This window comes from Ixodes scapularis, unplaced genomic scaffold (genome assembly GCF_016920785.2).
Source record: "Ixodes scapularis isolate PalLabHiFi unplaced genomic scaffold, ASM1692078v2 PGA_scaffold12__126_contigs__length_90152505, whole genome shotgun sequence".
In the NCBI taxonomy this organism is placed as follows: Eukaryota; Metazoa; Arthropoda; class Arachnida; order Ixodida; family Ixodidae; genus Ixodes; species Ixodes scapularis.
The window spans coordinates 26,472,666-26,496,896 of NW_024609838.1; the positions used below are offsets into that span (position 1 = coordinate 26,472,666).

Sequence of the window (24,231 nt, forward strand, 5' to 3'; positions counted from 1 at the left end):
CTGATTTGCTATATGAATGACTACACATACAAAGCAGATATTTGATGATTTTCTCTACACGGACCTACTGATCGTAAGCAGGTACGCTGCATGCCACAAATGCATCTTTTTGTGAAATGTATGACGCAAGTTTGTTTGCCCTTCAGAAACGTTCACCGTGGACTGTTTAGACAGCACAGGACACCTCGAAACAAAATGAATCAAGCAGGGGACACATGAACGATGAAAACACGCTCTGCGCGGAAGTTTTCGTAGCAACTTGAGCGGCCGCTGTGACGTGTACCTATGCTGAACTGCCACGTCAAAGCGGCCGTGCAAGTTGCTATGAAGACTGCAGCGAAGCTTCGCTTCCATTACCATAGCTCATGTGTGCCTTGCTTGAGCCCCGTTGAGTGCGCTTCTCACCGAGCACCACTGCAATGCGGAGAAGCAACAGTTGCGGAACCAAGCTCCGCGGGTGTTGCTTCTCTGCAGTGCACCGGTGATCGGAGAGAGGCGCACTCAACGGGGCCGCGAGAACAAAAAGTAAATTACACGAAGACGCCGTTCGAATTTGGCGGCTTATGAACACATTAAAAACAAAGCGGGACAAGAAATATTTTGAAATTTGTTTGAATTGACCAGGAGCACGAAATATTCCAGTTTTGAATTATTGCAAGCCTACTGTACAGTGCCAGATGCAAAAAAGGACAGATCTTGCATAAAAATATGCAATCGGTGATAACAGGAAATAACCAAACGTAGAAGAATTATCTAAAAGCACTTACAAAACAAGGTTACGAGATGTTGAAATTAACTAAATTATCAAGCAGAAACCTCCACAACAAAACAAGCTGACGAATATACAATCCCCAATTCATACTACTCGCGAGATACAAAGTTTACACATTAATTTAACAGATACCAAACCCTCAGCATGTCAGAACTCCTCCTATAAAAATGATCTGATAAATCATGTTCATAAGCTGTCTCAAACACCATTTCTCGGTAGTATCGTGAAGATTTCACTTACGTCCCAGTAGAACTGGTTGCGCAATTAATTGTTCTGTATCTATATTAGTAGTACAGTGAAACGACCATATAGAAAAAGTAAGAAGAATATTTTGCAGAGTTATGCTCTATTTTCTAGAGAGCGATTGTCTGAGAAGCAGAAAATATTTTCATGTTCACTTGCCATCCGGGGTTCTCGAAGACGTTCCTCATGATGGTGGGAGGGGTCAGGCAGTTGTAGTAGCCCATGCCGATATAAGAGCGCCACACCTGGTTCATGTTTGCAATGGTCTGTGCCCTCTCCATCAGCTCTTCTTCCCCTGGAAGGTGATAACCTTGGTTAAACATCTCAAGATACATCATCATTCCCATATATCAGTACCTCAAGCAACCTACTCCAGTGTCACAAGCCTACTACCATTTTATTGCAAAGTTGTGCCAAGCTTGGAAGCCCATTACAGAGAAGAAGAAAAAGAAACTTAGGTGTTTAATGGCACAGCGGCAACTAAGGCCATAGTGTGCCAAACACAAGGTAAGTTAAAGGCAATACTGAAAAGACCTATAGTAGGTAGTTCCATCTTAAAACTATGGAAAATAAATGATTAAAACCTTACAAGATATAGGCCTATTGAGGCCTCCAGAAATTTTAACCAATGCTCCACTAACCAGAGGCACTCTAAAGGAATTTCATTCACGCAAGGAAGTATGAAAAATGTGCCGACGATACAAGATCGCCGGCTCTCTGCCACCACTAATTTTCAGGTAAACATAATAGAAAAGAAAACAAACTAAATTTCATAGCCGATGTAGGATGCCAATGCGATCTAAAAACTTAAAAACTTGACGGTGCGGCACAAGAGGTTCGTCACCCAATAATAATGCCGGGTGGAATGGGACGCGATTCCGGAAAAAGGTAGAGAAAAAATTGGTGCGTTCGTGATGGTACTTAGGACATACGATAAGAATATGCAAGACGCTCAAAGGCTCGTTACAGTGTTCACATTTCGGAGCTGCCTCTGCCCGTAGGAGGTACCCATGCGTGAGATGGGTGTGTCCCAGTCTCAGACGACAGAGCACAACCTCAAAGAAGCGTTCCCTGTGTCGGCAACTTGCCCATTCCCGCAGGGTAGGTTTCACACAATGAAGCTTGTTGTGTATTTCCGTGTCCCACTCTAACTGCCACTTTTTCTAGGTTGCTTTTTTAAGACTGTGTTTGTAATCAGTGTACGGAATGTCCTTGATATCCACTTGCCTCTCAATGCACGTACTGGCAGCTCTATCAGCATCCTCATTTCCATGAATACCGACGTGACTAGGCACCCAACAGAAATTGATGTGTAAATCTGATTTTGCTGCAGTGTGCACAATGTTCCGGAGCCTAGTAACGAAGGTATTCTTTGGTACTTCCAAAGAAGCAAGTGCCTTTAAAGCGCTGAGAGAATCAGAGTAGATAACAGAATGCTGGATAGCGTTTTCTATAATGAATTCAACAGCTAAGATTAAAGCATATAATTCTACAGTAAATATTGAGGCTCTGGCATCAAGACGCCTAACAACCTTCCATGTCTCGCTTATAACAGCACAACCAACAGCAGAGTCACTCTTAGTACCATCTGTGAAGAAACTCCTACAGTCACTGTACGTATAAGCAACCTGGGAAAACTCCTGCTGCAGGGCAGCAACACGAGTTTGCCGCTTGTTATATTTCATCAGAGTAAAATTGATTATGGGTGCTACGCACTCCCAAGGAGCCACCGCCAGTGGAAGTCGGGCAACTCGGCTGAAACTGTCAAGGTTGTAAGCCTGTGAATATGTTTTAATTCTCTGCGTAAAAGGGAGTACGACAGATGGCTTGTTCTGGAATGTAGTTTCATAGCGAGAATCCTGAATTGCTTCCTGGATCGGATGAAAAGGGACAGAGCGAATTCTTAATGCATACTGGAAGCCTAAATAAAACCGTCTTTTTTCAAGTGAATATTCATTACTCTCAGCATATAGGCTAGGAAGGAATAGGGGACGTCCGAAAAGCACCAGTGGAAAGCCTCAGACCTTGATGGCGGATCGGGTCCAACACCAGAAGGGTAGATTGACGTGCGGATCCATACACTACGCATCCATAATCCAATTTTGAAAGAACCAAGCAGCGATGGAGACGAAGGAGACATTCCCGATCGCTACCCCAAGACTTGCGTGAAAGCACCTTTAGGAGGTTCATTGACCTTGAGCATTTCTGTTTCAGGTAAAGTACATGACTACGGAAATTCAACTTTTTATCAAATATCACTCCTAGAAACTTGTGTTCATTACGAACAGGAATTGCCTGCCCCCTTAAGGTCAGACTAGGCTCTAGGATCATGCCCCTACGTAAAGAAAAGTTGACACATACTGACTTCTCTGGTGAAAAACTAAACACATTGGAATCAGCCCACCTCATCAGACTATTAATTCCCAGCTGAAGTTGTCTCTCGCAGACCGAAATGTTACACGAACAGCAAGAGATCTGCAAGTCATCCACGTAAAGAGAATAGGAAAGTGATTGTGGGATAGACTTTCCAATAGAGTTCATTTTTATTAAAAATAGTGTTACGCTAAGAACACCACCTTGTGGAACTCCATTCTCTTGGACGAAACTACGAGAGAAGGTTGTACCAAGCTTGACATGAAAGTATCTCTCTTCCAAAAAGCTTTTGATGAGCGAGAGCATTCGGCCACGAATTTCGTACGAGACAAGATTGTTCAAAATTCCATACCTCCATGTTGTGTCATAAGCCTTCTCTATATCAAAGAAGACAGAAACACAATGCTGTCTATTAACAAAAGCCTCACGAATGGTTTTCTCAAGTCGTACGAGGTGGTCCACCGTTGATCTTTGGGCACGGAAACCGCACTGAAACTTGTCGAGGAGGTTATTTTCCTCTAAAAAAATGGACCAATCTTGAGTTTACCATTCGTTCGAAGGTTTTCCCTAAGGAACTTGTGAGGGCTATGGGCCGGTAACTTGAGGGTAATGAAGGATCTTTTCCTTGCTTGAGGAGCGGGATAACCTCAGCTCTTTTCCAAGAATCTGGGAAGACCCCTTCTCTCCAGATCTGGTTAAAAAAGCTTAAAAGCGCCTGCAGGGTATTGGAATGCAAATGCTTGAGCATACAGTAGTGAATTCGATCTGGTCCCGGGGACGTATTTTTACTTTTATTTAATGCTGCCTGTAACTCTCGAAAGGTAAAAGGTCTATTATAGGGTTCTCGTAGTCCTCCAGAGCAATTTATTCTCTTCTTCTCTATAACACTTTTATGCTTTAAAAATGCAGCCAAGTAATGCGATGAACCTAATACTGATGCGAAGTGCTCCCCTAGAATATTGGCCTGCTGCTCAAGACTAGGCAGTACACCACCTGGCAGAACAAAAAGCGGTATGGAGAAGCTCGATAATCCCCATTAATCTTGTGCACTTTTTCCCAGACAACTTTTACACTGGTGTGACTATTAACGGAGGAGGTGTATTTCTTCCATGTCGTCTTTTTTGATTGACGACGGACATATCGAGCCTTCGCCCGAGCCTGTTTGAAGGCTAAAACATTTGGAAGGGTCGGGTACCGGCGTAGCACATCCCATGAACAATTTTGTTTTTTTCGAGTCTCACTGCACTCCTTAGTCCACCAAGGTTTTGGCTTAGCAGGAAGGCGTGTAGAAGACTGCGGAATAGCTTTATGAGCTGCCTCAATTATAGAGGCAGTAAAGCATTTGCAGGCATCATTTACATCCAAGCCAACTAAAGTGTCAGGGTTAATCTCAGATGCACTTTCAAACATGGCCCAGTCTGCCTGGTTTACTTTCCAGCGTGGTGAACGTGTCATGAGAGAGCATGAAGGAGCAGTGCACTTTAAAATAATGGGGAAATGGTCGCTACCATATGGGTTAGGATGCACATGCCATGAGAAGTTAGGGAAAAGTGTGGCAGTCCCAATGGAGAGATCAATGCATGATGAAGAAAGGTGTTGACAGCTAAAAAAGGTAGGCTCACCAGTGTTAAAAAGACAAAGTGTTCGAGAGAATAACACAGACTCAATAATTTTTCCTCGGATGTCACGACGTGTACTCCCCCATAGAGGGTTGTGACAATTAAAATCACCCATCAAAAGGAATGGCTCAGGAAGCTGGTCTAAAAACGAATTAAAATCTGAGGATTTCAAAGTAAAGGATGGTGGTAGATACAAAGAGCACACTGTCAGAGCTTTGTGAAGCATGAACCGTACAGCCACTGCTTCCAGTGAGGTAGACAGTGGGACCTGTACGCAGGGCACTTCTCTCGGGAGAACCACCGCAACTCCTCCAGAAGAACTGACAGAGCACGGACGATCCTTTCGGAATACCTGGTACCGTCCGAGGAAGTTGGTATGGCTGGGATTTAAATGAGTCTCCTGTAAGCAAAGCACACGTGGCTTGTGTTCCTCCAGCAAAAACTCAACATCATCCAGGTTATGTAGTAGCCCTCGACAGTTCCACTGCATTAGCACTGAAACCATTATTAAGATATGAAATTATGAGCACACGGATGAACAGTAAAAAAAAAAATCATCCCTTCGGAGGTTGGAGCAGCACACAGTGCTTTCACAGACGTCTGCGACATGTTCGTTGCTGCCACACTTGGCGCAGATCTCTCTTCCACGGCAGCTCCTGGACCCATGCCCGAACCTTTGGCACCTGAAACACCTTTGGTGGTTTGGCACATAAGGACGGACACGGCAGTTCAGATAGCCTGCCTTTACTGTTGCTGGGAGACAGTGCCGCTCAAAAGAAAGAATAAGATGTTTTGAGGGAATCTCCTGACCCTCGCGGCGAAGTACAATCCGCTTTACTGCAATGACACCCGAGTTTCGTAGGCCTTCAAGGATCTCATCCTCACTTACATCTAGCAGGTCCTCTTCGGAGATGACACCACGCACAGTGTTCAAAGTCCTGTGCGGTGTTACCGTGACTGAGGTCTCCACGATGCTCTTCATCTTCTGAATGGCCACACTTTGCTCTTGTGTGGTGACCTCAACAAGGAGGTCCCCAGAATGCAACTTTTTTGCTTGGTAGGAGTGTCCGATCAAATGCTCAAGAACCTTGGCAACAATGAACGGAGACAGCTTGGCGGCAGGGCGTTGATTGTCTTCAGAGTGAACTACAAAAAATTTAACAAAGTGTTCTGTTTCTGGTGCTTTGGCGATGACTTGTTCCGGACAGGGCCGTTTGGATGCCTGCCTAGAACCGGGTTTAGAGAGAGAGGGAGCCATAAGAGGCGGAAAGTGTTCAGAACCTGTGGTGTGCCGCCCACCACGGAGCCCAACAAGGGAATAGTTAACGGACCATAACAAAAAGGGCTTTGCTGGAACCGTTAGACTATTAGCACTGCCCAGGTACTATAATCAAGTGTGGTTTTGGACGAGGAGTCTGTCGCCACTCAAGGTTAGCCCTTGCCGCCAAAGGAAATGAAAAAAGGAAAGAAGAGAAAATGAGAAGAGTGAAAAGAAGGAGAAGACAAAGGTAAAAGAAGGGAGGGGATAGTAGAAGTGGCGACTGACTGAATCATCCTGGTCGGGCCAAGCCAGGACACCCGTCTACGGGAAGCGAGGGCCGAAGTAGGGTATTGCCTCACCCGGGGGGCCCCGAAGGGTCCAAACCTACCCCGGGTTCGACTCAACCACCAGGATGCCCTTTTCCCCGGACACGGGAAAGCCACGCACAGCCAGACGTGGGCGGGCAAACCCGCATGGCTCGGGGTCCGTGGAGACGCCCATTACAGAGGCCCGATTGTCTGTACTAATCAGAAAAAAACAGTGAAGGAGCAGGCAGACTGGTCAAATTATACAACGTTAAATTATCCATGACCGGGGTACGGAAGTTTGTATAGTTTGTATTCGTTGTGTAGATTAGGTGACAACCTTGACAAGGAGGACAAGGAGGACCTATGGGACCTATGGGAGGTAACCCAGCTGAAAATTCCCATTAGATCCAATCGGAATTCTAACTGGTTTTAATTGGAACAAATTGGTTTTAGTGGGTTCCAATTTGAAGCACACTGGCCAGTGGGTCTCACCAACTGGAAAAAGTTTTCCAGTTGGAATCTTAATGGGTTCCAATTGGTTCCCATTGCAGTGACCAATTGGTTGTCCCAAAACCTAGCTGGTCCCAATTGGAAATTCCAATTGGAATCTAATGGGAATTTTCAACTGGGAAGTAAAGAAACAAATAAGCTAAGTTTGAAATGCTGTTTGTCTTATTTTCCTTTGCTTGTCTCTTCCACCACTGAATGTTTGCAGTTTCATGACTCCAATGCTTCCCAAACTTTGCCACCCTGCGACCAAGCAAAAATATAAAATATTGCATCGTGACCCTTCCTCAGCCTGCTCATTTCGATGCCACAAGCTTTGCGATTTCAGTGAGTGAATAATGCACAAAATTGAAGCTGAAACTATATTTGGCAGTTAATATAATTATAGTGAATCAGCTAAGCTGGACACTATAGCATAAAACAAAAGATGCATGTCAGCGGGAATTACTGTTCCTCATGGCTAAAGGAAGCTTGTTTGGTAGTGCACAGTTTCTCATAACAAGTGTGGCAATTAGACACTTCAACTCCCAGTTTCGGATAAACGTCGAGCTGAAACCTGCACGTTTTCCTGAATGCCACTGCAGAGAAGCCAAGTGTGCAATTTTTTTTTTGAAGTTCCCTTTCTGCTTTGTGACCCCCCCCCCTGAATATGTTTGAATATGACCCAGGTCGAAAAACGCTGCGATACCCCACTGCATGTATATCCAGAGTCCACAGGCTGTAGTAAACATTTATTTTTGTAAATCGACTTCCCCACACAGAGCTTCACCAATTGTGCTTACTTTCGAGCACACTTCAGGGTCCTGAGGGTCAACATCAAGGCGAACAATTCGCAGGGCATTGAGAAGTAGTGATATGACGTCAACTCGGCTATAAGGTGACAATGCGCCAAACTATCAGCTATATCACGCCGATGCCATGCGTGCAAAAGTGTGGCGCACAATGGATGTTTTTCTCGGAAGCCAGTGGCTGCAAGTGGCGTGGTTTCCTGATCTTATCAGCAAAGCACAAATGAGCGGGAGAAGATGCTGGGTTTGACCAGATAAGGGACCTTCGTCTGGCAGGCCGATAAGCCCATTGGGATAGCCCCATCGGCACGGCAGACATAAAAGAAAAAATGACAAGGGGGAAGTAAAATATCGACTCAATCAGACACCTCAACGGATCAAAGGGTTTCACTCACGACGGAGTGGCTCGACAAAGCCACTGCCATTTGATAAAGGTCAACAGAGCATTCGTGATGGGTTAAAAAATAAATAAAAAAAAAGAAAGATAGATGGAACTTATCGTGCAGTGAACTGCTTGAAATGACATTTTTTCCCCTTCGTTTTAATATTTTGCGTTGTGTCAAGACATTCATGGAACATTTCTTCCGAATATTATCATCCCAGCATGCTGCCCAGGGTCCCTCAACATGGTGCTATCAGAGACAAGGGGCATGTATGGAATTTGCGTCTAGAGAATGTATTAATATAGCCAAGCTGTAGTGCTGTTCAAAGTGTATTACTAGTATTCATTTTTTATATCCTTAATGCTTATGTCATTAAAAAAAAAAGTGAAGATTAACGTTTGTCACACATGTCAATATAGATAATGCTCATTTCATATTTTCCCGTTTAGCTGCATCATACTTGCCTGTCTGTGTCCATATGTACAAATTTCTCTGTGCTCCAAAAAAAAAAAAAAAAAGCCAATATACAATCGTTTTAGGGTGTTACTGCTGCCATGATTGAAGATGCCAATACCAATAATTTTTCAAGTAGTGCTATAACCAATGACGTAAATGAATATATAAATAATAACAGTAATAGGTAAATCCTTCTATGATGTATTGTTTGCAGTGGGAGAGAGGGTAAAAAAAGAGCAGCTTCTGTTTTCTCTAACAAAAATATATTGGAGAACTAACTACTCGGCAACGAAGATCACGTTTCCTCTCTTTAGTTAACAGGTAGGAATATATATATGGACCCATGAAATGCCCATGCGCCAAAAATAATATACACATATAAAAAAAAAAAAAAAAAAAAAGAAATCTTACGGAGTGGTCCATCCAGCTTCATTTCCCTGTTGAGTCTGATGCTGGAAGGCACTGTCCTGTCAATGAGCTCGGCAATATTCTGCACAGGCCATGACAAAAATTTCCAATTAAAACTACGAAATTCAGGATAAAAGATAAATTATTTTTCCAGAAATATCACAACAGGAACTCAATCTGCGCTATCATAGTGCCGTGCGCACACTTCCTACTCCATAATTTCGATAAGATTTTTTTTCTTTTACCTTGTTGGCAGCAGCAGATTGCACGGAAAATATTGGCGTGACCTTGAATCCGAACGAAATGCACGATTTAGCAAAGTTTGTCAATTAATTTCTAACTTTCATAACTTGCGGTTATCAAAAGCGTCTGCTAGTTTTTTTTGTTTTTTTTTGTTGTCTGCTACGGGGACCGTAACGTCTGCTAATTCGCTACGTCTGTTACGGAGGTCAGCGCGTTTTGGAAAACGAAACAAAACAAACATCCATACCTTGAGTCCCATGTATTGGAGCATGGCTTTCTGATCTTTTTCTCTCGGTCCGAGATGTCTGCTGCAGAAGTCATCGTGCACTGGTAGGAGGCGGTCCAGCGTCGAAGCCGAACGCACCGAGCGCTTCAAAATCACTGACGCGCGCTCCAAAATTTGCTTGACGTCGCCGCGCATCAGAGCGCCCAACCTCGGAATTCGCTGCATCGTTCAAACCTCGGGATTATTTCGATGCAGCCAGGTTCATAACAGAAACGAGTTGGGCCACGGTACGCTGGTGCCACCACCGCCGCCGCCGCTACCTGAAGATCAGGAAGTCGGACGCGAAAGGCCGGTGGCTCCACTGCCTCCTAATCGCCCGATGCTTTATCACAGAAATGCACAGACAGGCAGACGACGCGAAGCGCGCGCTCGTGATTGATACGCTTGCCAGCCGCGTTTCTGAAGTCCGCTAAATTCGGCGGGCGCCTAAAATATCACAGTAGCGCGCCGCGAAAAAAGAGGCACACGTATATAAAACAAGAGGATTGACGTTGGCTAATTTTCCGTCGACCAATAGACGTTGCCGTCCGGCGACGTTATGTCGCCGCCCGGTTACAGAAGCACAAGTAACGAAACCGAAACTAAACTTGCCGGCATCAACGCAAGCGCAAAAGAAAGAAAAAAGAAAAAAAAAAAAAAAAGTAAAAAAGAGAAAAGAAATTTTGTTGCAGAACGATGACTACCGAGTTCTGAAGATTCCGATTGTAGGTCGCTTGATACAATTCTGGAGTGGAGCCAGGGGCTTGTTTTGAACGCTTGGAAGGTCGCTTGCGCAACGCACAAGGGCACAGCATTTTCGGCCAACAAATAGTTGAAGAAAAACGATGCACACAGCTCTACAACCCAAAATAAACAACAAGCCGCGTTTCTAAAATCTTTTTTTTTTTTTTTTTTTTTTAAATGCGCGTTAAAAAATAAATATATACCCATATGCTGCCTTCCTCAAAGATGCAAAATGAGGCAACCCACTTGCTCAATTTCTTTGGCACACAAGTCTCTTATCCACAGGATAACCTTATCACGGAGAATTAGACAGATAAGGCTGAAGCAACTTGCAAACAAACCTCTCGCCATATAATTATTGCTCCACGTATGCACTAAACCCCGCCAAAATACATAAATAAAAAATCAGAACAAGCGGTGTGCGAATACTAATGATCCCATGAAAATAGCGCTGACTCATTCATAGCCTTGACAGCTGTAAAGAATTTACCAGGCAGTGCCAAAAAAGCAACCACACTGTGTTCGTCGTGTTTGAGTGCGAGTGTTATCGGATGCACCGTGACTTTGCACTTTTGGCCTCAGTGGGTATTCACTATTCAGCCCTCGACCAGGCTAAACGAAGACTCGTATCACGTCCCTGACCCGTATCAGGGGGATGGATAAGAAATCAGAAGTGGGCCAACTGTTATCTTTCACGCGTTCGGCCTTCCCAGTAGCGGCTGTGGAGAGGGTAATGCTCAAGACCGAAAAAGCTCACGTACAACCAGCGAGCAGCTTTCACATTTTATGACCAGCAACGAGATCGCTCTGCAAGAGCGTGGCGGTGTTAGCCTACATCATTGAATTCAATCTTACTTCTAGACTGGCCACATTACCTAGAGAAGGGTATTACGCGGCGTCACAATAAAGTGGAGACCAAGAAGCTGTAGGCACTATAATAACCCAAATGACCCGAAACACCCAATCCTTTTTTTCGGCCGTGCCTGCGGTCCCCTCCAAGCTCCGTCAAATAATCTGAAGTATGGGATGTCAACTTTACATTCCATTTTGTAGTTTGAACCACAGCTCTGTTTCAGCTCGGATTGCATACAATAGTACATTCGACCAGTCAGCCAACCGAATCTCCTCATACTGTTCAGGATTTTACCGTAAAACATTCTCGCAACATGTACAGCGAGAAAAGCTCACCAATGGTAAGCTGAGAAGCGTTTTCTGCAGATCTCGCTATCCTGGCAAGCTTCAAAGTGTAAGAATGTTGTGTAAGAATGCGGCACATTCAATATTCTAGCGAGCAACAAGCACCCTTGTATATTACGAACATGTCATGTAACACACATGTTACACAACTTGTGCCACTTGTGTGCACCTAGGATCTGGTTGCTAGTATGGGTTTATACAGTATCAATTCAATATTTGCCATTACATTCGATGTGAAAGACTGCAGCTGACAGTTGTGCACCAGTCTCCTGTTAGAGTTACTCGATTTATGCTGCAAGGAACCGTTCCTCGATTGGAAGGTGTTCAGTAATGCCCGGAAACCAATTTGTCGCACGTCTAAAACGCAACACCACATGTTGAGAGCCACTTTAGCATCCCTTTACGCGGGTCTACAAATGTTTTGGCTAAGGAGCTGGATTGGGGACCTGTTGCAGTCTCGAGGGACAGAAATTAGACAAGACAATACATACGAGGACATACTAATTAAATAAGCCAAAAAGAAACATTTAAGCACAGAAATAAAAAAAAGTAAGGTGGACAAATACATATACTTTATTTTAAACTGCTATACTTTACTACTTGCATTGCAAAATAATTGTGACCCCGAGAACTCACCCGACATAACTCAAACCGCATAGGAATTTCGGCATATTCACACGGCACAAGACTAATGAATATGAAAGGTCAGATCACTGATATTCACGGAAACGCCCATGAAATTTTTCATAGTTGCGTAGACATGAAGCAGGCAACTGCGAATAGCAATTCTGGTGAAGACAATGGACATTAATATGCACAGAACCGGCATCTAGATGCATTTTTCAAGGCATGTGCGAATAGTGTTCTTTTTAGTTCAAAGCAAATAGTGGTTTCAGCCATATATTTATGAATAGAATAGTTTCTCCAAGCCTTTCAGTACTGCACCATGCCTAAACGAAAGCCCATCTGAACTTGTAAAGGTTGTTTCAAAGCTACCACTTGTTCATATCTAAGCTAATTTAATTTTAATATAGCTATTTTTATGAACTTATCTCAGAAAGTCCATTGCCTACATAGGAATGGTCAGTAAACTATGAAACCTTCAGTGATGCCCAGCTTTACATAATCAATGGGAACTAACCCTTGCTATATGCAAATATCCTTTATAAATCTAGAATTTGAGCAAATAAAAAGACTAACAAATGATAAACCTAGGTTGTAAGGGCATTTATGCCCGACATATACTGTTCCATAATAGTCAGTTATGTATTAGAAAGTTTTCTGTAGTGTAGATATCAGCATTCACAAAGTTTCCCTTTTTGTTATTAACTCCACGCACACACTTCCATTATCTTGCTTTTGAAAGTGGGCTTTTTTTTCTTTAGAAAGTGACATTATCCCACTTTTGAAAGTGGGCTTTTTTTTCTTTAGAAAGTGACTGCAACATTTGTACTTTTCAAAGTGTTGATTTCGTCAAGTTAGCCCCATAGAGCACACTTTTTACCGAGCGCCGGTATATGAATATTAGAGTTCATCTTGAAGCAAATACCGAATTATTCGAAACAACTATTCAAAAATACAAACATTCGCACAACACTACAGTCTTCTCTCATCTCTTTTCAATATTTGCATTTGTGTTTTTGGTGCGTGTCGCAGCGTCAATTATTTGAAGAGTCCTCATTTTCTTCTGCGTTGGTAGCAGCGGGCTGTGGGGCGGGTTTCGCTGGGAAGATCGCGGCCATCGGCAGGCTGGCCGAAATACCTCCGCGGGTATGGTGTTTGGAGACCCCTGCTTCGAGACAAGTGTTTGACGCACAATCGCTGCTGGAAGTTTGAAGACTACTGCAGCACCTGTACCGTCATTTGGGCACACTGCACTACGAACTCTAGTGCAGAGCACAGGAACCACTGGTCCCACTAACGCACAAGGGGCAGATTTAAGGGGAGGGGGGTCACCCTTTCTCTTAAAGCCCGACGACCAGTTCGCGCTTTCCACTTTTCTCCCGCGTCCTCCTCTCCCCCTTCTACCCTGTCCACCGCTGCCGGTTTCTCCTTCCCCATGGTGAGGAGGATCTTCCGCCTTGCAGAATCTCGAGTCTGGTCGTGGGCCTTTAAATGAAGACACAAAGTCTCCCTTTTCTTAAAATTAAAACATTGATATACATTAGTTAAAAGTTGTGTTTCTGGTAGCCTAGTGAACATTGAGTCAACAAAATAGATTGGGGCAACGTTTCAGCCACAGTCATTACTCAGCAGCCCCCCTTCCTTCCTTCCTTCCTTCCTTCCCCCGCACGACAAACACACATAAAAAGAAGAGATGAACAACCATAAAGAGCACAAACTGCTATTTAATAACAATGCTGTTAATCGGTTTGCTCCCTCAATGCATCATAGCCCAGCTAAAAGTCCAGAACAAAAACAAAACAAATGTCATCTGAATGGTGAGAATGACGACTCCAAAACGCGGCAGGCATTCTTTACAACGGGTGCCGGTGAGTTGCAGGTTCCATTTCCGTCGCACGTACTGTCTGCACAACCGTGTGCGAGCGGTAGTAATCGTATGCTTGCTACTGTTTGCTACCTTGATCACGACAACAACGCATAGCACGAGCCAAGCGGAGAAAAATCACTAGGCAACGAGCAACGTCTGACAAAGAAAACAAACAAACAAAAACAACTAAATGCATTGTGGGGTAAGAAGCCACAAACACGACTAAGGCGGTTGACCAGAAGACGCGCCTTGAAGGCGACGGCGCGTGGACGGCAGCGAGGCTTGAGTGCGGCTTTAGAATTTGCGCGTAAACGAGAACAGCGTAGAAAGGAATTTTGACGAAGGTCGTCGGGAGGGTTACTTGTGCTTGTCCAACATTTCCTTGATGGACTCTTCGTTGGCTCCGGAGATTTCGTCCAACTAGAAGGGAAGAGAAACGCCGCTTATCAGCGCTTCGGAGAGATCGACAGATAGGCAACCTCAAAACAACCGGGAACGCAGCGACATCCTCCTTATCGAGGTTCATATCAAGATCTATGGGTAGCAATAGACACCAACATAAAGGGGCAATGCTCCCCCATGGATGAACGGAAAAAAAGCTGGTTCACACATGCGCTGCAATGCTGAGATAGCACTGATAGAGTACTGCTGCAGAGCAAAGTCGGTACAGCGTCTGTAGCGTCGGGTTAGCGCAGTGCTGTGTAACGTAATATCTCAGATGTGACCCATCTAGAAAAGATATCCCCCTTATTTTTGGCATGGTTCACCATTTTCTAGTAATTGTACTGCCCTGGTCAACAAGTCTGGGAATTCGCAATACAAAAGTAGCATTTTTAAAAATCCCACGCTTCATTTACATCAGATTTGTTCGATTTTTGGTAGGCCATCTCTTGGGATATTACGATACATGAACAAGACTTAAAGGAGTTGTGCAACAATTTCAGTGCTCTGCTGAAATAATTTGGGAGTTGGTGTCTCGACCTTTCTGAAGTAAAAAACAAAAAACGCTTTTGCCTGCATGTCCTAGTTTTTATTTTAAAAAGGGACAAAGACTGAGGTTTTCGGCACCTTTCAACTCCTTCACCATCTTCAGAGTCACGTGCTCTGTAACCTCAATGGGGGCTGCGTGGGGTTCCAATGAAGCTGTCTCTAGAGCCATCACGGAGCAGCGAGAACTCGTCCACTCGCGACCACGTGACCACGTGCTGGTGCAGCGCGAATAATATGGAAAAAGAAGGAAAGTCCCATCCAAGTCCGGCCATCCTCGGGCTCTACCGCCCCTCCAGCTTCTGGCGGCTGTTCGCGGTCGCAGATAGAGCCAACGGTTTTGTGTACCTAGAATAGACGACGCCACTAAAACTCCGTATAATTAAAGTTGTCAATGATACCTGGTTTTCGACGCATTTACATTTATGTTAGAACGACAAGATTTATAGAAAAGTTTCCTTTTATCGAGCCAGTATTCGCACAACTTGCTATCTTTCTACAAGAACCCCATTGACGTCATGCCACATGGTTCTCATGGCCGCCGCTTGCGGCTGCAGGTTGGGGAATATTCTCATTTATTCCTCGCGATGGAATCGCAACTTTCGAAGGAAGGTGGTGTGTTTTCTGTCCTTTGTGACAAGGTGAACAATGTCAAAAGTAGAAGATGCCAATTCTTTCAATGTTAAAATCGTTGCACAGCTCGTTTGAAGGGAAGCATTTAAGAAATCAGTTAGGAGCGGACCTTCTTGTCCTGTGAACTCAATTAACTGATGAAGTAAACGCAAACCACAATTATTGTGAAAAATATGCGCAGTGAAGGCCGCAGGGCTTCTGTCGCCTGTTATCTGTTCAAGAAGTCGCAACGTCATCATCAGCATCCACGAGCCAGAGTAAGGGTCGTCCTACCACACCGACGACATCACTTTTGCTAGTGTTTCTCTCCGCTCTTGGCAACAGGCGAGGCTATACTGCAATTTTAATTGGCAAACGCAACACAGATTTTTGAATAAGCCTACATTAAAGCCTTTTCAAATTCAGGAATCTCTTTAGCTTCCCTTTATTGATGGAAAGAGTGATTCACAAATGAAAAGCAGAAAAGCATTGGCACAGAAAATAAGAAAAGTACCCCGATTAACACGAGCTGCGACCACCAATCTGGCTTCTTTCTCCGTCTGCAATCCCCACAGCTTTCCACTACCTCTCGATTTCTAATGAACGTCAAAGGCTAATATCGAAGCTTTGCATTCCATCAAACAGCATGGACCGAAGCTCGTTTAGAATCTGGCAGGCATGACAGAATGGATGAAGGGCAGCTCGTGGCGTCCGCGACAGTACACTCGTTAATTCAGCTAAGAAACCTTTCCCAATCGTTGATCCGGCAGTGCATATTAGCGCGATTGCCGCTTAGAATTTCCATGTCATAACACATACAAACAGAATACCGTGGATAAATTCAGGAGGAATAGGTGGCAAAAGCGTGTTAACGCACAACAGCATGTCGAGCAAAAGCTCATGCTGCAGAGCCCGAGGATTCTGGGCCTAACCTCCACTAAAATATTAGTGCGGGCTAGTCTGTTCAACGCAAGGATGACAAAACACAAAGGGACAGCCAAGGACATGAAGCAAGCAGGATAGCATTGTCCTGTCTACTTTATGTCTTTGTCTGTCCCTTTGCACTTTATATTAGTATCCCTAATCTCTATTCCTGTTTACTTTCATCTGGGCGAGTGTCGTGCCCGCGTGCAGTCCTGTAACAGTACTGCGTGGCATACGTTAAAGACACCAGGCTAGCAGCAGTACTACACTGGCTAAATTGGCAAAGACACCCTCTAGGTGTGCCGACCCTCCCGCAGTCTTAATGTACAAGCAACCCAATTATTATGAAAGGAGAAGGCAAGGCTCCAAATACGGGAGAGCGCAGGTTACCTACCTTGGTTTTGTTCTTGATGAAGAGGAAGGTTGGCATGCACGCAATCTCGTACTCCTGCGTAATCTCCTGCGGAAGAAGCAAAGTCGAACAGTTGGCACGTATGCATTCACTTGCAACCATTGGAATTGGAACGTGCCACCAACTACACGGACCGTACACGCGACAGCGTGACACGCTGGGTTCTGGAATGTCATGTGTTGCTAGTTCGAGACTGCTTTTGACGTAAATGCGAGATAAGACACTAAACACACCAGTCGAAAATACTTTCCAGGCGCCATCTCGCGATGGAACACCGGTCTAAACTTGCATATAAATGCCTCGTCCGGTTTCGGTTCATCGTTGTCCTTCAGTGTGTTTCGGCGATGTTCTCTCGTACGTGTAGAAGGACCCAACGGGAATTGCAGCTGCATGTACTGCAGAACTCTGTCTCGAGAAACAAAGCTGAAACCCCGAGGAAAGGTTTTGGCTACATTTTTACTTTCGCAGATGTCGTGTTGGGTCTCTGAGCAACGTTTCTTAGCCGTCGCCGTCGATAGAAGCTGGAAACAATATTGCACTGTCTGGCTCTATCTTCGTTGTACGATTAGGAACGCAGTAAAACAAGCTGAGTGGAACTTTCAAGACAAACACAGCTAGACTAAAAAAGAAAAAGGGACAGATAGATAAATATAAAGACAAATAGAGAGAGGGAGAGAGAGAAAAAAGCAGAGTATAATTAGAAGCCCATCAAGTAACCAATTGCTGCCAACAAAGGCCCAAACAAGGCGCTTCGCAAATTGTTCAAAACACAAAAAAGTTCTTACTTCATTCTCGTCCACATCAACCTTGAGGAAGATGACAACATCCTTGAGAATTTCGGACTGTTGCTGCAAAACGAAACGACACATCCTTGTAGAAACAGACACTAGGGGCAGAATGCACATCCTGGCCAATAATTATAAAAATATAAATTACATTATTCCAAATATACAGCTAGTAAAGACTGCTGTGAGCTAAGAAGACCACGACAAGCTCGTCCCATAAAGTTTTCCGCTTTAGCAGAGTGAACGCTATAAAGGGGCTTCTCTTTACCTTCACTATAGGTTAAAACCACAAGCCCCAACGTCTCGTCGTAAATGTGCCCCTTCCTCCGGCAAAGTGTGGTTCCACGCCGCAATCGTGGCAAGCCAGGGGTTGGTAGGCCCCAATCCCGTCGGCCGAGGAGCGGATTTCGTGACAGGCACCCCTTTCGTTCTGTGGCAGCCATCTCAGCTTAAAACTCTGCCAACCGAAGGAAGCCTTAAACCAATCGGTTTATGATCTTGCGGGTTTGTAAGCAGCAGTCGAAGTGTTTTTCGTCCAGAAATGCCACATCCTAAGCTAAACGTGTACCACAAGCAACTAGGCAAGTACCCACACGAATCCACGGGATAGTTACGACAAAACCTTTCTGGTGGGCACCTGCTAGAGTTCACACTTGTCTATGGTCGCGAACAGGATGAGCAGGGTAGGTGTCCTTTTCCGGAAACCCGACCTCCAGCACGCGCTTGTAGCCTTGCACCGTTATTCTCACACTGTCAGTGACCTAAGACTTTAAACACTAACCAATGTAAAAGTTGCCAAAAACAAAAATAAAGGACAGCACTTGCTAATCGGGAATCCATTTTGATTCTTTCCAAACGAGTTCCCTGCGATTCATGCGAGCACAGCAGACACCTCGCGGAAGCTGTACCGAGCTACAAAAGTCAACGACGAAAATGCCGTTTGCTCGCTACTCACCTTCAGGAAGGGCTCCACCATCTTGCAAGGGCCGCACCACGTGGCAAAGAAGTCCACCACCACGAGCTTGTCGCCGGCCTCTTCCAGCTTCTTTTCGAAGTCCTCCTATACGCAAAGAGACAAGAGCACTTAATCTGTGTGTCACTCGGCAAGATATCTGGCCAGGGCAGCGCATAGACCTGGGTAAGATTCCTAGCTCGACAAGGCCGCAATGCAGACATTGGCCTTCAATCTAAAAACAAAACTAAGTGTAGCGTCTGCGGTCGCGGAAATACTTATGCGACACACCCCAAATAATATGAGAGATACCCGTGGCACAAGATCTGTTCTGGCTGCTGGACTATATCATTATGAAGTTAAAAATCGGTGCATTCTCCAAACTTGTTGAATTGCAATAACTCGGAAAAAAAGGGGATGTCTTACACAGCACATAAAAAAAAAGAAGCAAAAAAAAAAAAAAAAAGCCTATGCTTCATTTAGCAGATGACCATTTTAATAGTCCATCATAACAAAGTAATAAAACATTTAACTATACAAAACAAGGTTACACATGACGATTCAGCATTTTGCTAAAGTACCAGACTTCTTTCAATTAAGCAGAACAAAAAGGAAGTGACTTAGGATTCAGAACGACAAGCCAGCTGGGCCATTACTGCGAACATGCCAGCAAATGGTGCGAGCCTTTCAATAAGTGACAACAATCAAGCCAATCCAACAAAGTAAACAGATTGCCTGCCCAAACTATGTCATTGCAAATAATGATAAATAATAATAGTTTTCTAGTTCCTGCACCCACAAACAAGCTTATGATCTATGATCTGATGTGTGGTGCACAAACATGAAGTTGGGGAGTGGTGACATCTTTGGAATTACCAGTGCTACCAGGAAACGACCACAAAGACAAAATGGAAGAAATCTGAGAACAAGATTGCCATAAATTTGGGAGACTAATACCCCTGTTACACGGGCACACTTAACTGCAGTTACGCTAAACCACAATTAGCGCACAATACTTGCCGACAACATTCTGCGGCGATGCAGTCAGAGCTATGGGCGAGCGTGCGCTTGAGCATCTTGAGCACCCATCAAAGCAGTGCACGCGCTCTCTTCGCTTCTTTTGAAATAGCTGTCCGAGTGTATAGTGCGGCATATGTGCTGCCACGTAACCGCAGTTAAAGCTGAGTTAACCGCGGTTAATACCCCTGTTACACGGGCACAGTTAACCGCGGTTAACTCAGCTTTAACTGCGGTTACGTGGCAGCACAGATGCCGCACTATACCCTCGGAAAGCTATTTCAAAAGAAGTGAAGAGAGCGCGTGCACTGCTTTGGTGGGTGCTCAAGATGCTCAAGCGCACGTTCGCCCATAGCTCTGACTGCATCGCCGCAGAATGTTGTCGGCAAGTATTGTGCGCTAATTGCGGTTTAGCGTAACTGCAGTTAAGTGTGCCCGTGTAACAAGGGTATTAGTGTGCCCGTGTAACAGGGGTATAAGTCATGGCTGGATGCTTCCACCACAAAAAAGGCACGAAGCCAAAGACTTCTCTCCCTTCATTTCTTTTATAGAGTTAAGCGAAAAACCACTGCTCTTTTTAATGCTTTCGAATGTTCAAGCTTGATGTGTACCACTTTTATTCAGTCTATACACGTAGATGAAACAAGGTTTACGTGGCGACCTTTCCATTAATTTACATAATCTCGTTCAACCAGAACCGGTTTACCTATATCGACAGAAGACGCTCCCTCGACCAGACATTCTATTTGCACCTAAAAGAGCTGGGTTAGCTAACTTCACGAAAACTACGTCACAAGTATGGAACACACAGCTCACGTAAAAAAAAAGAAAAAAGAAAAGACAGTTTGTGAAGTTCTCGGAAACGCCACTGCGTCAGAAACGGCGGCGGCGCTGCGAGCGCACCTTGCTCGGTGTTTAACATTAAAGCCCTCACTAGCCGTAGTAGAGGATATGAAGAATACTATCCTAGAAATAAAACATTCCTAAACTATTGTGGTACAAAACAAAAATAAAAACGCAAGTGCAAGAGGCTTGGCCGCCTAGCAACACGCCGCGCCAGCAGACGACGCGATGTTGCTTCGTCTGCAAATATTTGAACTGTGCTGCCGGGAAAGGACTACACATACGTATAAAAAAAGGAAAGTGCCAGGCGCGATATACAGAACGTACCGGATAACCTCATTTTCTTATCACTCAGTGGGGGCGATAAAAGAATAAGAAAGCAGCTCAGCACCCTTTCCGTTTTATTTATGCCCGGCCAGTTCGCCATCTTTGCGGTCCCGAGAATCACACGGAAGCGACCGACCACAAAAATACTAATTAAAATATTTAAAAATAATAATAAAAAAAGGTTAAAAGTACGTGTGCATCACAAAATAAAACCAGCCATAAAGGACGAAGAAAAGACACGGGAAACGAAAAGGACGCGCAGGTGCGGGGTTATTTCCGCTGAACTCATCCGCTTTCACTGCTCATGCGAAATTCAGCGCGCTTTCAGCAAAGGCGTGCGAGCTGAAGAAAAAAAGAAATAATAAAGAGCACCGTCGGAGCTTCATTTCGACCTGAAAGGGCTCGTGAAAAATTCCCCAAGGCGGTATGAATCAAGTCTTACCGCGAATTCCGCGATACGTCTTCAATTTACGAATGAATGAAAAACGTTTCACAAGCGCTCCGTGGCAGGTTTTCCCAGCACGCCAAGCTACAAACCGGAGAAAAAAGATAAATCTAGTACGGCTTTAAATTACGTCGTTCCTTTAACCACCCGATTTTGTACGATTTAAAACAGCCAAATAAAACTACGCCTCCAGCAGAAAAAAGAAAATAAATAAATAAGGGAAAAGCAAGAACTGTTGCCTTTCTTTATTTTTTGTTTTTAGGGTTAATCCATCCACAACACTGCCGTGCCCTCAACTGTACACTAAATTTTAAAGCGTCGTAAGACCGTAGAGCAGGCTTACCTTGCTCTCGACGATTTGAAGGACCATTTTTTTCTCTTGGCTGTTTGCACGAACTGCTTGATTACAGTGAACTTGATCGACTACTGCGGATACAAGGCGCCCGGCACTGCTCCTTCCGTGCTCACTTGGGCGGGAAGATATTTCAACGGAAGTGAGCGTCCCCGCAGTGCGACGTGATTGGTCTGAATCTACTCACGTGACACCATCTTCCTGGCCGTCGTCACGGCAACAGCGATAGGCGCAGATGCAAATCGATGAAGGACCACGTGATCGAACGGAAACCGACTTACGTACCATTGGCCCGGTGAAATCAATCCGCAACCTTTGTCGGCCTTGGTTGTTTGACACAGAACTTGCGTCTTGGTCTGGAGGCGGCATTAATTTTTGAGAGGGCCGCAGTGGTTCCAACGCTGGAAATCATTCTCCGGCAAAGGAGCTGTCACGGAGATGCCGGAAAAACGAGGTCGCGCGGAGGAGTCACTATGATGGCAGCAGGGTACGGCGGCACGTCCTGTCGCATCGACGGTTGTAGCCATTTTCCGCCAAAATTCGAAATTACTATATTTTGAGAAAGAGATGACTCCAAAGCGAGACCTGCTCGTGCGACCGTGTTTGCTTCCCACATTTACCTGTAACCCCCTCCCCCCCCCCCCCCCAAAAAAAAAAGAAAAAAAAAAAAAAAACTTTCATTTTTTTTTTTTTTTTAAGTTTTGTGTAACGAGATTGCACTGGCACCGTTCGAGTTCTCTCCCAGAATGCATCGCACTCACAGAGTGTTGCACGGAAAACTGGACTCAAACGAACTCGCCAAATGCACCGAGTGCAGAAGACTGATGCTGCCGCCATCTATGTTGTAGAAAAGGTACCGACTTCAAACCGAAACTAGCGCCTTTCTGTTCGGAGTGATGCGTGGGAATGCGAGAATGCAGTCGCTACCAACGTTCATCTATAAACGTTGGTCGCTGCAACCTGTAGTTTATAGTTGCGATGACTTCAAGCAGCTCGGCTGCCGTAGAGATAATTACAGACGGCGTAAATTTCCGCAACCAGCTGTCTACAAAGCAGCTGGTTGCGATCTTTCAATTCTTATAACCGTTTACACTGAAGAAGACTGATGATGCTGTCCGAATAGAAGCTAGATCCGTTTGAGTATGGTATTATGCGTGAACCACTGAAAGGGTACGGCTTAAAACTAGCCTGTTGGAATATCCAGCAAAACTGCGACTTTCGATTTGGATCGTCATTATAGGTGGATTAGATATTAGCCTTGGTGAGGGCGTTGAGAACGAGAGCTTTCTCGAACAAAATACGACGGGGCAAGTTAGCTGACGTAGGTAAATGTTAAACATGATGATGTTGCCCAATCCTCGGGTAAAGTCTCCATCTTTAGCTTTCTCTGATGCTTATTGGGCAGTCAGAGTTTTCTGCTGGGGGAGTTTTGTCGACAATTGTTAGATTTTTCACCCGAACACGGATGGTGATAGACATCTCTGGGGGCCGCTGTTGCGTTTGTTCTGAGCATTTCTTTACACACTGGTATATTTCAGCGTTTCTACGGCAACAGAGCAATTTAAAACCTGCAAATAAATCACGGGTTGTCAATTGCTTCCTTCGTGAAATAGCAGACGCCCACAATTCAAGCTCGCGTTTGATTTCGTTGCCCGCGGGACGCGATTTCTATCGGAAAATCTACTTCTTTTTTTTTTTCCCGTTCGGTTCCGCGACACATCGTAGCAGACGAACCCTCGTCGTCTGCTCCCGCTCCTCGCCGGCCCCACCGGAGCGAGGCATGACGGGATTGCATTTTGGCGCACTCCCGATTTTCTCGGTGCAGCGAGTGCATGCACGCGTGGGGTGTCAGCGCTGAAACGAAGTCGGAGAGTGTAACCACTCGTGGAGTGTCGGCCGAAACGAACCCGTTCCACGCTGCGAGTGGGCACGCGTGGGCACGAGTGCCGTGAAACGAACTCTCTATTATAGCGAGTTCGTTTCACGGCACTCGTGCCCACGCGTGCCCACTCGCAGCGTGGAACGGGTTCGTTTCGGCCGGCACTCCGCGAGTGGTTGCACTCTCCGAGTTTGTTTCAGCGCTGATACCCCACGCGTGCATGCACTCGCTGCACCGAGAAAATCTGGAGTGCGCCAAAATGCAATCCCGTCATGCCTCGCTCCGGCGGGGCCGGCGAGGAGCGAGAGCAGGCGACGAGGGTTCGTCTGCTACGATGTGTCGCGGAACCGAACGGAACAAAAAGTCGATTTTCTGAGAGAAATCGCGTCCCGCGGGCCACGAAATCAAACGCGAGCTTGAATTGTGAGCGTCTGCTATTTCCCGAAGGAAGCAATTGACAACCCGTGATTTATTTGCAGGTTTTAAATCGCTCTGTTGCCGTACAAAGGCTGAAATATACCAGTGTGTAAAGAAATGCTCAGAACAAACGTAACAGCGGCCCCGAGATGTCTATCATCATCCGTGTGCGGGTGGAAAATTTAATATTTGTCGGCAACACTCCCCCAGCAGAAACCTCT

General features: G+C 45.1%; 2 protein-coding genes across 2 annotated transcripts in view; both read right to left on the reverse strand.

Annotated features, from left to right (window-relative positions):
• LOC8052380 (glycine dehydrogenase (decarboxylating), mitochondrial) overlaps positions 1–10,182 on the reverse strand; it is a 37,372-nt gene extending 27,190 nt beyond the window's left edge. The window contains exons 1-3 of the mRNA XM_029981666.4: positions 9,609–10,182; positions 9,122–9,200; positions 1,175–1,310 (exon numbers count right to left, since the gene is read on the reverse strand). Coding sequence (XP_029837526.3) covers positions 1,175–1,310; positions 9,122–9,200; positions 9,609–9,812 — 419 coding nt within the window. The 5' untranslated portion in view covers positions 9,813–10,182. The remainder of the gene's footprint in view (positions 1–1,174; positions 1,311–9,121; positions 9,201–9,608) is intronic.
• A 3,715-nt stretch (positions 10,183–13,897) lies between these two features.
• Positions 13,898–21,879, reverse strand: LOC8052379 (thioredoxin). Its single transcript, XM_002436193.5, has 5 exons — positions 21,706–21,879; positions 18,734–18,838; positions 17,779–17,841; positions 16,976–17,041; positions 13,898–14,478 (listed from the first exon to the last, which is right to left on the reverse strand). Exons 1-5 carry the CDS (start codon positions 21,730–21,732, stop codon positions 14,416–14,418), a joined length of 324 nt encoding a protein of 107 aa, XP_002436238.1. The 5' UTR covers positions 21,733–21,879; the 3' UTR covers positions 13,898–14,415.
• Positions 21,880–24,231: the final 2,352 nt, after the last annotated feature.